We start from the raw sequence: 15,090 nt of genomic DNA, 5'->3' as shown, positions 1-15,090 counted from the left end.
TCACTGAATTGCTGCATAATTTTCCCACATGCACTGAAAGCTCAGTCATACATTTTCAGGTAACCATACTTCTTGGTAATAACTGAAGACAAAAAGTAAAAAAAAGAAGTCTTTATACATAAAAATAAAGACTATATCACAATCAATAACATTCTTCTGCAGAGAGGTTTTATTGATTAATATAGTTCCCTCCATTCTCAGGCAATTACCAGCAATTAGTGTGTAAGCATGCACTCACTGACCCCCCCCCCCCCCCCCCCCCCCCCCCCCCCCCCAACCCCCCCACCCCTCCATGTCCTGACCCTTTGCTGACCAGCTCCTCCCTTCTTCATCTCTCTTTGAGTGAGATGCAAGGATGCAAACTCTGAAGCCCACAACCTGCAGCTAATCCTAACCCTGCAGGTATAAATGTGTAAAAGGGCAAAGGAACAGTTTGGATTTTGTTTTAGAGGATCAGCATTACAGCAGGCTCAACATGATACACATAGTACAAACACACATTTTCAACCGTGGTGGCTGGCCTAAGCTGAACCCAGTGACATAAACGCTGTGACAAACCCTTCCCTGGGGCGTCTTTGAAAAGCAGACAATGTAAAAATTCTTCTCTGAAAACAAATTTCACAAAACACTGCACATGAAAATTGTAGAGCCAGGCAACAAAGGTAATACAAGTAATTACAATTAGATGGTTCGACTGTAATTGAGCTCTGTAGCTCTTTCCTACTTTGACAATAAAAAGGCTGAATGATCAACTAAAACATTTTGTTTCAAAAAGATGACAATTATTTCCATAATCAGAGGCTTCTCAGTCCTGTTAGATTCCCAGGAGCCACTAATGTAATTTGTTGAAACAAGGCCACAGTGTCCACAGGGGCAAACTATCTGGGCCAGCAAGCCCAGGTCCTCAAGAGCTATGTAGACTTTCAGTGATGGTATGCACTTGAGTTATTGTCAGCAAGTGCGTTTTTATTTTAGTCTGGTTTATTAACATGGTTTACAGCCTTGACTGTCAATGTAGATTTATGATCCATAGAGCAATTTGCAGAAAACAGCTGGAAAAAGCATAAAATATAAAATTCAAGTTAGTTTTTTAACCATGTTGAATTAATTTGATCAGTTTTTTTAAAAGTTTTGTCCTGACCTAATCTTCCTAATAGAATGGAATGGAATGTAACGGTCTAAGTGACTTCATAAGAGACTGCAACATTTAATAAATATATTTAGACTGAATGACTTATTCACACAAAAAACAATTATTTTTTAATACGCAAACCAGTCTTTACAAAGTCAGAATATTCTTTCTTAAATTACCTTTCACTTCCAAATTGAGAATGCGAATTCATCAGTAAATGCTGGTTGAAATCTTGTGAAGAATCAGTAGGGTGTTATAAAAGTCAGATGTATACCTTCCAGTCAAACGTTGTGATCTTCAGCAACTGATGGTGAGGGAAATGATTCAGAGAAGGAGTCCTTGTCACCGACCTCTTTTTTTTTTGATTGACTGAGATGAAAAAGAAAGAAAGAAAGCCAGCCTTGTTCTTCGTCAGTCATTTGTGTTGAAAAAGGAAGCTGGCGAGTTTACGCCATGGTGATACCATGTCAGCGCGGTGAGATGCTTGTCATTTCATGGGTTCCCACACTGGAAGTGTCCCAAGAGCGCACAGACTCTTCTGAAGGGCACATAACTTGGATTCCTCTCGGCAAGTGGTTTGCCCCGGCGCTGGAAAGTGAGCTGGCAGGTGCGATACAAGGTCCAGTATCTTTCCTCATGTTTAATTAAATAGTGAAAAAGTCATATTCTAAAATGCATAGTCAACTTTTGCCTTTATAGCCTAAATTTAGGGTTTCACTATTGGCATGCTTGGTAAATTAAGAGCTGTCTCAACTGGCTGAGTAAACTGCAGTCCCCCTCCACAGCTGAGGGACGGGGCTGAAGTGCTCAAAAGTGCAGCAGCAGCCCTGATAATCCACCCGGTGCTGAATGAAAGTGCATATGAGAAACATGACAGGCACTCATAGGATGAGAGAGTGAGCGATGATCCAGAGGGCAGCCCCACCCTTTGGGATCAGATTTCCTCCCACAAGCAACCTGACCTTGCTGCTCACACACAGAAGAGTCTGGAAGAGTGTATGTGATGGGAGGGAGGACACCGATATGAGACAGTTTTTTCATATGATACAACACACACATGACATTACTGACAACGTTTTACAGTAATGATGACACTGTGATGCGTGATTGATCCCTGTGGGGAAATTTTCAGTTTGTTGTCCCCTCTTCACCCCCTGCCACCTCACCCTACCTCACCCTACCTCCATCCAAGGAGGTCAGAGGTCAGGCTTGACCACTAGGCAGCACTCCTGGAGCTATCAGGATCTCACTGTCTTGCCCATAGACACTTTAGCGGGGTGCATGCGTGCTAACAAAGGGGCTTGAGCCCTATTCACTAAATAACACAGGCTTCCCTTTAGGCGGCTAGTTGGGCAATAAACAATACAAAATTTATGACCACTAATCACAAAAAAACCCTGGGTATTTCTGTTTTCAGGGCCATTGAAGTGCAATCGGCTGAAATTTTTTTTTTAAAAAAGTACACCAGTGGTGTCCTGTTTGGAGAAAGGCTAATAAACTGTCCCAGCCCCAGCCCAACTAACAGCCGCTTAACTGTAACACTGCAATACACTGGAACCTAAACATAGAATATAGCTAAGACAGTTGCAAACCAGAGCATAGAGGCAGCTGCTGTGTGGTCTGAGCAACAGAGAAGTAACAGAGAGTTGTTTTGATTTGATGCAAATATTAGAAAATGTCCCATTTACTGACAAATTTTAAGCATTCAAAAGGGGCACTAAGTTCTATCTAACTTCAATAGGTTATGGCTTAGTTAAAACAAAACAAAACAAAACAAAGATCAGGTAACCATCAAGATAAAATGATGGAAATGATGAGTGTTTGAAGGCAGACACAACTATTATCCACAGACTACAGCAGTGGAGTTTGCCTTTCATTTTCACAAGTCCACCATATGTGTTATTGCTTTGAAACTGTTAATTGCTCTTCTTGTTCTCCCTCTTCATCTTTTACAAATTCAGACCAGGTCAGTCACTGCATTTTAAAGGGGTGTGGGAGCATTATAAGCTGAGGAAGGGATATTCAGAGCCCACTGAAACCTCCTAATGTCCACACTAGTGCGAGAATGTGCATGGACTGAATCAATGCAGAGAAAGATGCTGCCCTTGCTCCTTTGGGTTATGCCTCCATTAGTCTTGATGGAGCCCGGAACCTGAGATACAGGCTCTAATCTATTTTGGTGGGATTAATGCAGTCAGTCGTAGACAACGGAGTGGACAAGAGTACACGTTGAAGATTACACATCATAAAAATTGCACAGATGGTCCACGGTGCATGCCGAATTTGCAACCAACAAAGAAGGATGACTGAAGGCTCTGAACATGGGAACATTGTAAGCCCAAATATTTTTGGCTGTTGTGTCTGTGCGTGACCACTGAGGGGCCTCAAATGCTTGTTCAAGACTGTGTTTCAGTTCTTCTGCAGCACTTGTTTAGACCAGGCCTATAATGGATGTGGTAATAAAACAATTTCCAGCCATGACAATCATCCTTGAAATAACAATATTACAGTGAAATTGATCAATTACCAAAATGGGCCTTTTCCTACCAGAGCAACCTATTGCATTAATGCAGAGTGTGTGTATGTGAGTGTATGTTTGTGTGTGCCGCCTACAGTTTGTGTACAGTGTGCATATGATTCAAGTGTACATGTGTGACCATGGAGTTTCCGTGGTAGCCTTTGGTAAAGTCTGAGAAACTGTACAAGATCCGTTTTTAAAATATGAGCGCCACTGCAAATAATATAAAATGGATGTCCCATCACCTTCCCTTTCACATCACTTATGAATAACATTAATGTATGCTTCCCAGTGGCAGCCTGCAGGGCACAGAAGCTGCAATATAATCAGAAGATTATTGGCTGAAATCCCTGGAATGACACTGAAAAGAAAATGTTGTTGGTTAAGTGTTTCAGGAAATAATTGCATCCAGAAATAAAAACAAAACAAAACAAAAAATAGATAAATTAAAAAAAAAAAAAAAAAAAAGTACTGTAATAAAGGGCTAAAACAGCAATTCATTACATAAATATGAATTCGAAGGTGATTTCTTTTTAAATAAGAAACATGAATTTCCCAGTAAGTTCCTTAGATTAACATTTATTTCTGGAGACAATAACATGCCATAAATACAACAGTGTGACGGCTGTCACAACAAAACTAACAATCTCATTCACTCACATTTTAACAAATACAGCAAAAACAAAGTCAATGATATCACTATCACACTTGAGAGGTAAGAGGAGGAAGAATGCCTCGACCCCCTGATATAACATGATGCTTCGGTCCCTTTACTCATGTGTATGTTCTCATTTGCTAGTAATCTGTGGTGATCATTGTCAACTCTGTGGAAGATAAAGGCCCCTCTCCACCGGGGAGGACTCTGTGTTGCAGCAAGAAGTTTAGTGTGAGTGTAGCACCTGACTGAGACCGGAACACGTTCTAGAAATCTGCTCATGGCTTTAGGAGTGGGAGGATTGGGCAACACAAGTGCTATGCAATGGGCAGAGAAAGGTGTTGCTACAAAGGCAACGTAAACCATAATTCAGGTGTCCAAGAGGATTGTTAAAGCCGGTGACTGGTCAACAATCAGGAGGTTTAACAAAACATAATGCAAATATGTGAACCTGGTGGAATGTTTAAAGGGAAGTAAACAACAAAGACTGAAATGATTACATAACCTTGGTAGACACTCAAAACAGGGGCTGATGAATTTGCACGACACCGTGCTGCACTGCACAGAGACCACCAGGTAACACTGGAAAAACATCTTTTTTTAACATGTGGTCGCAGTGAAATAAAACAGGAGATCCACACACTGTAATGTAGCTTCCAGTAAGTTTCAGTGAGGCAACGTGTCAATCTCACACAGAGATCTTCACCAGGCTCAGGTAAAAACATTGTTGGTGTGGATCCTCTTTTTCATTTCACTGTTGATGTGTTTTTGATCCAGCATCTGTAGAACTGTTTTACAGATGTGTGCGATGATTTTATAATGTGTGGCCACGTCTGAGTTAGTGCATGCACAAGTTACTAAGGTGTGGGTACAATATGAACAATATGGGTAAAGCTTGAATGCAGTTTACAAAAATAAAAACTTTGAATAGTACAGCTTCCATTTTCTGATTACTTAATTTTTACCTCCTCATGTGCAGCAACAGCAGCCTGAGGTGACTGAGATGTAAAAGCAGTCGGTCAAACTGCCTTCACATCTTAACAACAAACAAACAAATACATACATGTTCAACAAACTATCATCCAAAACTGTATGGCTTGTGTGGCAGCTTGTTAAAAGTAGGCTACATTTTCACATGTGACCTTACAAACGATTTGGTTTCATGCAGAAAAAGTTGCAAGGTTTACGTTTCATGCCATTGTAGGCTACAGCTTGAGCTTTTGGAAGTCACTGATAAGCCTTTTGTTAATGTGATGAATAAACTTCACTTTTGTGCTGAAGTTGATTTCCAGCAGAAACACACTAAGCCTCAGATGCAGGAACTGTACACGGCTGTACCTGAGTATATTTTACAAGCTACTTCAGGTATTTGTTTGGACTTATAAGTCTATACATTTGCCACTTAGGCTATTTATTTGTGTTCACCTTTGCAATATCAAAGCACTGTAATCGTATACATTTCCATGTGTTATGCATATTTTAGTAATCTAGACATTTTAGTTTAGCCAACATTTGATTTCATTTTGGGTGCTGAAGAAATATTCTCAACACTGAGAACCGTGGACAGCAACACCACCGTCAAAAGACACACCAGGTACTTGCACTTTTATCCAAATCAATTTCATAACTTCCTTTTCCAAGGTTGGAGAGGTCACTTTCTGTCAGGCCTAAAATCTTACTGAGCAAGAAGACACTTGATTAACCTTTTGATAAATGGATCCAGATATGAGAAGGTTAATGATATGTGTGCCATTACATGTTAAGAAAATAAGGTCTACTAAAACGTGCACAATTCTAGGCTCCATCTGGCCAATTACTACACACACTGTATCCATGTTCATTAGTACCTAGTGCAGACGCTTGACTCAATCGTGGCCACACATTCAAAAATACTTTCTCCATGTCACCTGGGGGAGTCGGCAGTACCAGGGTTTGGATGGCTTGGAGAGGAATAGAGAGGTAACAGCTCAGTCTTCTAGGGAGCGGAAAGCATTCTGCATGTCCTCCAGGAGCTGCGCAAAGTCCGCTTTGATCTTGGCCTCACCATCCTTAACCGGGTCCTAGACGATCAATTAAAAATACAGCCAGATTAGATCCAGACAGAACAAAGGCCATCCCACCTCTTTTTTACTTTGAGCTCTTCTCAATCTTGATTGGTTGAAATATGATGAACCCAGTGATCTATCTCAAAATGATGCAGAGTGACAACAGTTTGTGTACCTTGAACTTCATTGAGCTGATCTTGTACAGGATCTCTCCCATGTGCTCCCTGATCATGGCCCAGGTGATTTTGTTGTCACTCTGAGCTGTGGTCTCCACGGCGTGTCGGGCCATGTCATAGAATGCAATCATGTTGGAGAGGATGCCAACAGTTTTGTAGAAGGGGCAGAATCTGCATGTCGGGGCAGAAGAGAACGTCAGATTTAAATATGAGTGCAGACACTGTTGTTATAAAATAAAAAGCATCTTAAATTTGAGACCCATCTGCCTCCACGCTCTTTGACAATAATTCAACCTGACAGTGTTGCTACTTTGCAGTACACTCCGTTCTGTAACTAATATATCCAATGAGCTTCTGTTATTACCAAGGAAGTTAGCTGATATTAATAAATGTTCAAGTTGTGTACTTTGTGGTTAGTAATGACTACACTGCAGCTCAAACCTAGCTTGTCTAGAAATTTAGTTTAAGTGCTGTCTTTGTAAATAGAAAAAAAAAAAAAAAACTTTTTTTCATGTTCACATCTACAACTGCTGTGGAGGAAAGTGTTTGTGAATGAGCATCTACTGTAAGATTAATACTGCCCACAGTTTAAATGGGATTGTTTCAGATTTGAGTGGAAAAAAGTAAGAATATCTCTCCCAATAAGTGCAGTAATGTGTTACTCTAATTCCATTTATGATATAATGAATATTTAAGCTGCATCAACCCAAGTAACTCAAACAACTCAAGACATCTCATCGTATTTCATGTAATTCTAGAGTAGAGTGCATGATGTTCATGTTGTTAGTGTCAACAGAAATAGTCCTGAAGATGACCTTCCAAAACATATATGACGAAACAGGGCCCTCTACTGGTCTGCTGAGGTCTGGTGTGTGTGTGTGTGTGAGTGAGTGTGAGTGTGGTGGGTGGTACTGCTGCCACATCTGTCAGGCATCCCTGTGGTGAGGAAGTTGTTTTGTGGAGTAGTTGCTGAGGTTTGTTATCACCTGTCGTAAGGAGTGTAACCATTCTGCTGCAGGAAGTCGTCTTTCAGGAGCTTAGCAACTTCTAAAGTGATCTTGTCAGTCTCAGCAAGAGACGCCTGTGATGGAAACAAGATCATGAAAATCAGTGGTCTATTTTTTGACAAGTCAATTAAATACACTTTCAACTCAGCTCTCGATACAGAAGGCTAGGATTTCACAAAAAAAAGAAAAAAAATTGACACTAATACTGGTATAGTGGATTTTGATACAAGGCCAGAGACTCAAACAGGGAACAAAACATTTAGAAGGCATAAACCGCAAGTGTTATTACCTTACAAAGCACGTTTACATTTTGTTAATTATCTCTCCTTGTGCATGCTACGGCTTATAGTAGCTTGACTATCACAAAAAAAACAAAAACAAAAAGTGGAATAAAAAGACAAAAAAAAAGAGAAGATGCATACAGGTGGGCAGCACAGCCGATGCACTTTGCATCTGAAAACATACAAATCTGATGTTTGCAGCATCTTTCTGCAGTGACAGAATGTGACATGGGTTTCATGTTTTTCTGAAGCAAATTTCCTGTGGGATGAATAAAGTATCTATCTATCTATCTATCTGAAGCAATCAAGGCTTTACATGCAACTGTAGTCTTCAAAAACACATCAAAACAGACAGTTTTCTGAATTATGGATGCAGAACTTTGCTCCAGCCGGTGGTCTTCAAGCACCAGCCAGCCAGCACTTGTGCACATGAAAGATTTTAGGCCTGAGCTACATGTCCGTTTTGATTAACTAAAAGATTCATTAACAACATCTCAATTAAAAACTTTAAGGATCAAGTGAAATCCTAATCTTGTAATTGTCATAGTTAACAATATGGCCTTACCTTGCCAACAAGCTGCACAATTTCAGCGAGGTCCTCCTCCTCCTGCAGAATCTCCTTGGCTTTTGTGCGAAGAGGGACAAACTCTGGGAAATGTTTGTCATAGTACTCATCCAGAGCACGGGTGTATTTGCTGTAGCTGATTAGCCAGTTTACTGAAGGGAAATGTTTTCTCTGAGCCAGTTTCTTGTCCAATCCCCAGAACACCTACGAATGAAAAATATTTAAACAAGAATGCACTCAGAATTACAGGCAAGGAGGAAGAAAATGGGTTATGAGACAGATGTGTGAAGTCAAATGTCGGTAAAATCTGTAAAGCCACTCTTTGGGACTTACCTGAACGATACCCAGAGTGGCTGAAGTCACGGGGTCTGAGAAGTCTCCACCAGGAGGTGACACACTGAGAAGAGATGAAAGTAGTGAAGGAAAATCCACCCTAGCCAATGGTGACAGACTTGGTTTGTGTGTATTTTTCTGTTCCCGCAGATTACTGACAAAATCTTAAAGCCACATCACATCATGATATCGCTGGTTCGACTACAATGGAATTTCACAGGGGAATAATTTTCAGTGGTGTCAGGTCAGATTTGAGCCATCAGTCAGAATTAAAAGCTGTCAGCACATGGATGTACTGACACATTCAACAATCACATGGAAAGAAATCCACAATGGAAGAGACTGAGATTCCAGTTTCTCCACTGAAAGTAACTTCAGTATTCCACGATGCAATGCAGCCACAAAACATCTTGGATTCTGTGTGTGTGTTTTTTCTCAACTGGCAACAATAAGAATAGCTATTTCTCTCTCATTCTACACATAAACCTGGAGTCAAGTTAACTTAATATGCGACAGTGGTTACAGATTATTGAGGATGGAAAAATGAATATCCATTTTCAATCTGATGTTGTATAACGAAAGAAATACGTTTACACCCCTCCTCTGGGGCTTACTGAAAGACATTCTGGGAAATTTACTCATCGCTAACTGAAGGAGAAGAATGCAAGGAAAATGGAGTGAAAGTATATCGACAAAATTAATTAAACTAGTTGAATTAATGGAAATCAATGCTTCCTGCTTGTGCAAGAATCTCCGACTCACGCTCCTACGATGCTGACGCTGCCCTCTCTCTCTGGGTTTCCCAGGCACTTCACACGACCAGCGCGCTCATAGAAGGAGGCCAGCCTGGCACCCAGGTAGGCAGGGTATCCGCTGTCTGTAGACAATATAATGCACAACTGTAACTGGCTCTTACTGGGCTATCTGCTGCTGTAAGGGTCTTTGCAAATAATGACTAAATCCATGAACAATCAAACTCACCAGCAGGCATTTCAGCCAATCTTCCAGAGATTTCTCTCAGAGCCTCAGCCCATCGGGAGGTTGAGTCAGCCATCATACTCACGTTGTAACCCATGTCTCTGAAGTATTCTGATAATGTAATTCCTGCAGAAGCAATTTGAGTCTGTCTTACCATGGTGAGCACACAGAAAACCACCAACATCCTTTGACAGAGATGCTTGAACATACAGACACATAAATACATGGATGATAAACTACAGAACAAATCTAAGGTAACGTGGCCATGCAAGGCCAGCAGAGAACAACGGTACAAGGACATTACAGAAAACATATGGCCCAAGATATTATTACTGAACTATGTAGATTTATACTTTGCCACATAAGAGGGACCAAAGAACAGATCATGATCCTGGAAAGTATTTGATTTTCCTAAAGATCCTCCACAATCATAGCCTGTTGGATGAACGTGTCTACACATCCACCATAAGGACAAAGCAAAAAACAGGGCATGGTGAATCGCTCCTTAACTTACTACTGCACTGCTGTTATTATAGTTAAATAGTGTGGTGCAGTTTAAGTCAGGTGTTGGACTTTTTAAATTTATTCTATGCAGGTGCAAGGAATTAAGAGCAAAGTCAGATACAAAGAAATCCAAAACAAAACCTTCATTTACAAAACCACAAACTGACAAAAACAAAGAAGTCCGTTCTCCTCGATGTGAATGGTTGATACCTGTGTAAATGGAAGCCTCTCTGGCAGCCACAGGCATGTTGGAAGTGTTGGCAACCAGCGCTGTTCTCTTCATGATGCTCTCCACCTTGCCATCTACTTCCAAAGTAAGCTAATGGGCAGAGAGCAGTATAACATCAAACAACATGGACACACTGCTGCACTCAACCACAACACTGTTTTTCTGAAAAGAGTAAATAATAGTCTACATGCAATCATTCATTCTCTGTATTCACTTATTGCTTTCAGGGTCATGATGAGTCTCTCTCTCTCCCTTTCTCTCAAATATGAAAAATGTGAAAATAAAACTCTTTCCCATGACTAAAATTTCCCACATATGTCCCATACAAATCAGGTTTTCCTCCACCTATATTTTAGAGACACTTGAGATTCAGAGGTCTTCCTAAAGCTTATTATTCTGTGGGCAAAGTGAATGTAATATTACCACAGTGGGACATACACATTTATGATTTACTGTTTTTAAATCGATGCTGACAAAAATTCCATAATTTGTCTCAAGAATTTGTTAAATCCCCACGACTTTCCCTGTCTGCAATAAACTTTTCAACATTCCAATATTTTCCAGATATACCACTCCCTGTGGGAACTACTGTACAATGGAAGAAGCACATGAAACCACAGTTAAATCCAAAGGCTTCCCCTCTTTCACAAACCTCAGGGAAGTCTCGCAACACTTCAGACATTTCATTTCCACGCTCTCCACAGCCCACGTAGATAATGACATCGCTGTTGGAGTACTTGGACAGCGACTGTGAGATCACCGTCTTTCCGCACCCAAAGGCGCCCGGTATAGCAGTGGTGCCGCCCTGCACACAACTACAGAGCAGGGAAGTCATGTAGTTTGCAAAAGATTTTCACCATTCATTTGTAGCATGCACATTTTACAGCATAACATACATACATGGTTCCACATTCTCAACCATTTCAAGCAATCATTAATAATATAAGAAATCTGAGGTAAAATTTCTTGGTAAATAGCAAACTTGAAGTAGTAGTCGACATTTCCAGTATCAATATCAACTTGTATTAACATGAACAGCTAGTACACAGCCTTCATCAGTATGAAAGACACAGTAAAAGTAAATGTGATCAAAGGAAAGTAGGAAACTCACGGGAAAAGGGCATCCAGGACTCTCTGGCCAGTAAGCAGAGGATGGTTGGCTGGCAGCTTCTCTGTGACTGGGCGAACTTGTCGCACAGGCCACACCTGTAGCATGGTGTACTTCTCCTTCACTCCTTCAAATTCCAGTTCGAGAACCACATCCTGAATTCCAAGAGACCAGGAAATTAAAAAAAAAAAAAAATCAGTATCTCATAGAATTTGCACTCACACAAAAGAAGATGATTTTTCTTGAGAGTAACTCACAGAAATGTTGTAGTTTCCAGGTGGGGCCACGTAGGTGACAGTGCCTCTGTTGCGAGGTGGAAGCATCAGCTTGTGCTTGATCAAAGAGTTCTCAAACACCGTGCCGTAGATGTCGCCGCCTGTAATGTGACTGCCAGCCTGGAGAGGGAATCGCACGCAGTTTGTGAAAGATCTAGGAGTGCAGGGATTGAATGCAGTACACATTTTAACTCACGCTGCTTACCCTGAGATTCTGGCTGGGAGTAAACTCCCACTGGCTTTGTCTGTTGAGAGCACCAATGTTAACTCCTCTGGGGATGTAGATGCTTTGAGTGAGGTCATTGATGTCTTTTAGGGGGCGCTGGATTCCGTCGAAAATGGATCCCATGATTCCTGGACCCAACTCAACAGAGAGTGGTTTTCCCGTCCGAAGAACAGGGTCACCGACGGACACACCAGCTATAGCACACTTTTAAGGAAAACAGATCAAACAGAACCAAAACACACTAGACAAGTCCACAAAGTCCTCAAAGACTCTCATTTGCTGTCAATAGGGCAACTCTAAAATGTGTTTCTTAATGATATCACAGCTTTTGGACTAGATTCTAGCTCTGGACAGATGCTGCTAAAATGCACATCAACAATACATTATTTTTGTTTTAACGACGCATTATGACACTGTTAGTTATGTGTAAATCCAGAGGAGGTGACACGGTAGCATAAAGGATACACGTCTCTTCGTAGACCTGGATAGTTGCCATGTCTCCCTCTAAACGAATGATTTCTCCCACCAGCTCATTGTGGCCCACACGAACCAGCTCATACATGGCTGCTCCTGCCATTGCAGTTGCTGTCACCACTGTCGGTTGGGTAGTTTTGATCAGGAATTAGCAGAATGAACATGGTACATTTGAAACTCAGAAATGGTGTCCTACTAAATAAGGCATTCACATATTTGAAATGCAGTAACTTAAGGAAACACATAAAAGACAAAGAATATAGCTACAAATTTTCAATTACTGCAAGCAAACTTAATTAACATAGAAGGTGACAATGGAAAACATTAAAAAATTAACTCAAACAATGTAAATCTACCATAAAGCCTATGCCAACATTTCCAGTATAAAGTTTTCATTTGAGCTTTTGCCTTGGTCTCCCCTGACTGAACCGGTGCCAGTACTGTTTGATAAAGATACTACTTGATTGAATCAGTTTCTAGCACAATGCCCAGCTACTCTGTATTCTTGTCTTCATCATCATAACAGGGAAGACTGACCAAGACAGCAACAGATATCTATCTGATATCTGTTCAGACAGAGAAACCACTGTAAGCAGAACAAATGTTTTAAGTGGATCGTCCATCTATCAGACAGATTTGATCTTTGATGTGACAAAGTGACTCAACTGGTGAACATGACATGTTTAAAAATATGTTTACCCAGTTAAAGCCTTATAATCCTTGTTTATAGTGTTTATATTGCTTACTGCTATTTATCATGTGTATACTGTATATTTCTTCTAAATTTGCACATTGACCTACCTCTATGCACATTTTATACACCCATGCACACGTTTTTTTTCTGTTTTTTTTTTGTTGCACATTGCTTTTTGCACGCTGGGTTGTACTTAGGTTATTCTGTTGTACTCAGATCTTATTCTGTTGTACTTAGATATTTCTATTTTTTTTATTTACTTAATCTGTAATCTGTGGATACTGCTGAAAAAAATGTGAATTTCCTGCGGGATGAATAAAGTATCTATCTATCTATCTATCTATCTATCTATCTATCTATCTAACACAACACAGTGTCCTCAATCATTGTTTGCCTGTCAGAAAAGCCATATCACTGCTCATAATCCAGACCTGGTCCAGAGACTCCATGCACATATCCAAACTGGCTTTCTCGGTCTTCATCCTGGATCTTGGGAAGTTTAGAAGTATCCATCTTCAAAGTCTCTGCCCTGCAAAATGCATTGAGAGGCAGTGCAGAGAGGATGATATACAGCTGATAAACACTGTACATACTCAAAAGACAACACTGCCATTACCTGAAAAAAAAAAACAACCGAGCAACCTTTTCTCTAAACTGTACAGATCATTTAGCAGTACTGACCTAAGCAGAAAGCAAAACAAACACCGGATGAGGTTGCCTAACGCAGCAAAGTAAATGCTTAGGGCTGGTTAGCTGGATAACTTAATCGTAGCTGCGGCTGGTAAATCTTTAATGTCTGCGGGAGAAATTTGAGTGGCTTCATTACTACCGGCGTCGACTGAGGAGAAAGGCAACACTATTACAATGTTAGCTGGCACAATGCTAATATGGTTTGTCACTCTACTACTACACACACAACAACAACAGTAAAGCTGATTTGTCTTATGTGTCAGTCAGGTGACTAGCTAGCTACCAACGTTAGCTCCCTAACCTTAACATCGGAACAGGTAGCGATAATGCTAAGTTAACGGTTAACTGCAAAGTGATTTAGTCGCAAAAACACCGAGCTAAAACGAATACAAAAGCACAGTTGACATAGTTAATACAAACACGATACCTTGTCTGTTAAAAAAAAAAGGTCCCTCAAAATGTTGGTCACCTCAAGCCGAGCACGGCAGACTGATGAAAGATGAAGAAGAGCGGCGCTAATCACCTGCCAGGCACAGAGCTGTCATTGGTAGGAAACACCTCCATTGTGGCTCTGCCGGCTCACTTTGGCCGCTGTCAGCCGGATCGCCAGAGCCAACATGGCGTCCTATGCCCAAGAGTTTCTTAAAGTGCTGCTTCACTTATTCTGGTTGTATTATTTCCGGCAGATATAACTCTTTCAGGCATGTTACTGCCCCCTGCCGGCCAAAGGTAAAAAGTTCGTTTCAGTTTCGCCACATGATCGCTGATAGAGGCCACCAGCCAATAAATAAATAAATAAATGAATACATAAATGAATGAATGAATGAATAAAACATTGTATTGTTCAAATAAAGTTTAAAGAAGGAAAAATACAAGGAAAAGTCCTAAATGCTCTCCTAAAGTGATATTTTACGCTATAAGATGGGGCTTTTTCTAAACTGACACAAAGCGTCTGAGGGTTTTCCACTTTACTTTCAGACAGCTGTTCAGCCCACAATCCTCATATAGTCTCAGTCTAGTCACTCTGACGGCCTTTCTCTTGTCCTTTCCCGCATTACTACTTCTGTTCTTAACTGTATCTTGAAGAGAAAAATAAACCCTTCCCTCTTATTTCCCTATTCCACTCCTCTAGCCATTCCTTTTCAAGTATCTTTATTTATATGTGCAAAATCCCGCTTTGCATGGCTAAACTCTAAAATC

At 40.7% G+C, this 15,090-nt stretch overlaps 1 protein-coding gene across 2 annotated transcripts; it reads right to left on the bottom strand.

Moving 5' to 3' along the window:
• Window positions 1–4,209: 4,209 nt before the first annotated feature.
• Window positions 4,210–14,475, bottom strand: LOC115371289 (V-type proton ATPase catalytic subunit A-like). 2 transcript variants are annotated; one of them, XM_030068542.1, is made up of 15 exons: window positions 14,318–14,475; window positions 13,632–13,729; window positions 12,498–12,626; window positions 12,012–12,226; window positions 11,789–11,926; window positions 11,535–11,686; window positions 11,076–11,238; window positions 10,405–10,513; window positions 9,694–9,816; window positions 9,475–9,589; window positions 8,713–8,776; window positions 8,380–8,583; window positions 7,513–7,607; window positions 6,526–6,697; window positions 4,210–6,365 (listed from the first exon to the last, which is right to left on the bottom strand). In XM_030068542.1, exons 2-15 carry the CDS (start codon window positions 13,711–13,713, stop codon window positions 6,273–6,275), a joined length of 1,854 nt encoding a protein of 617 aa, XP_029924402.1. In that variant the 5' UTR covers window positions 13,714–13,729; window positions 14,318–14,475; the 3' UTR covers window positions 4,210–6,272. The 2 variants fall into 2 exon arrangements, with proteins under 2 accessions (XP_029924402.1, XP_029924401.1); XM_030068541.1 differs by lacking the exon at window positions 14,318–14,475 and adding an exon at window positions 13,882–14,033 and having other exon boundaries at window positions 6,227–6,365.
• Window positions 14,476–15,090: the final 615 nt, after the last annotated feature.

The sequence above is a fragment of the Myripristis murdjan genome, chromosome 14, assembly GCF_902150065.1.
Source record: "Myripristis murdjan chromosome 14, fMyrMur1.1, whole genome shotgun sequence".
NCBI classification, from domain to species: Eukaryota; Metazoa; Chordata; class Actinopteri; order Holocentriformes; family Holocentridae; genus Myripristis; species Myripristis murdjan.
This window is presented reverse-complemented; position numbering and strand designations above follow the sequence as displayed.

Coding starts and splice junctions, on each gene's coding strand:
- LOC115371289 (XM_030068542.1), bottom strand. CDS start 13,713: ATGGATACTTCTAAACTTCCCAAGATCCAGGATGAAGACCGAGAAAGC. Junction 9,817..10,404: donor AGAGGCTTCCATTTACACAG/GTATCAACCATT, acceptor TTGCTTCTGCAG/GAATTACATTATCAGAATAC. Junction 6,698..7,512: donor GGTTACACTCCTTACGACAG/GTGATAACAAAC, acceptor CCCGACATGCAG/ATTCTGCCCCTTCTACAAAA.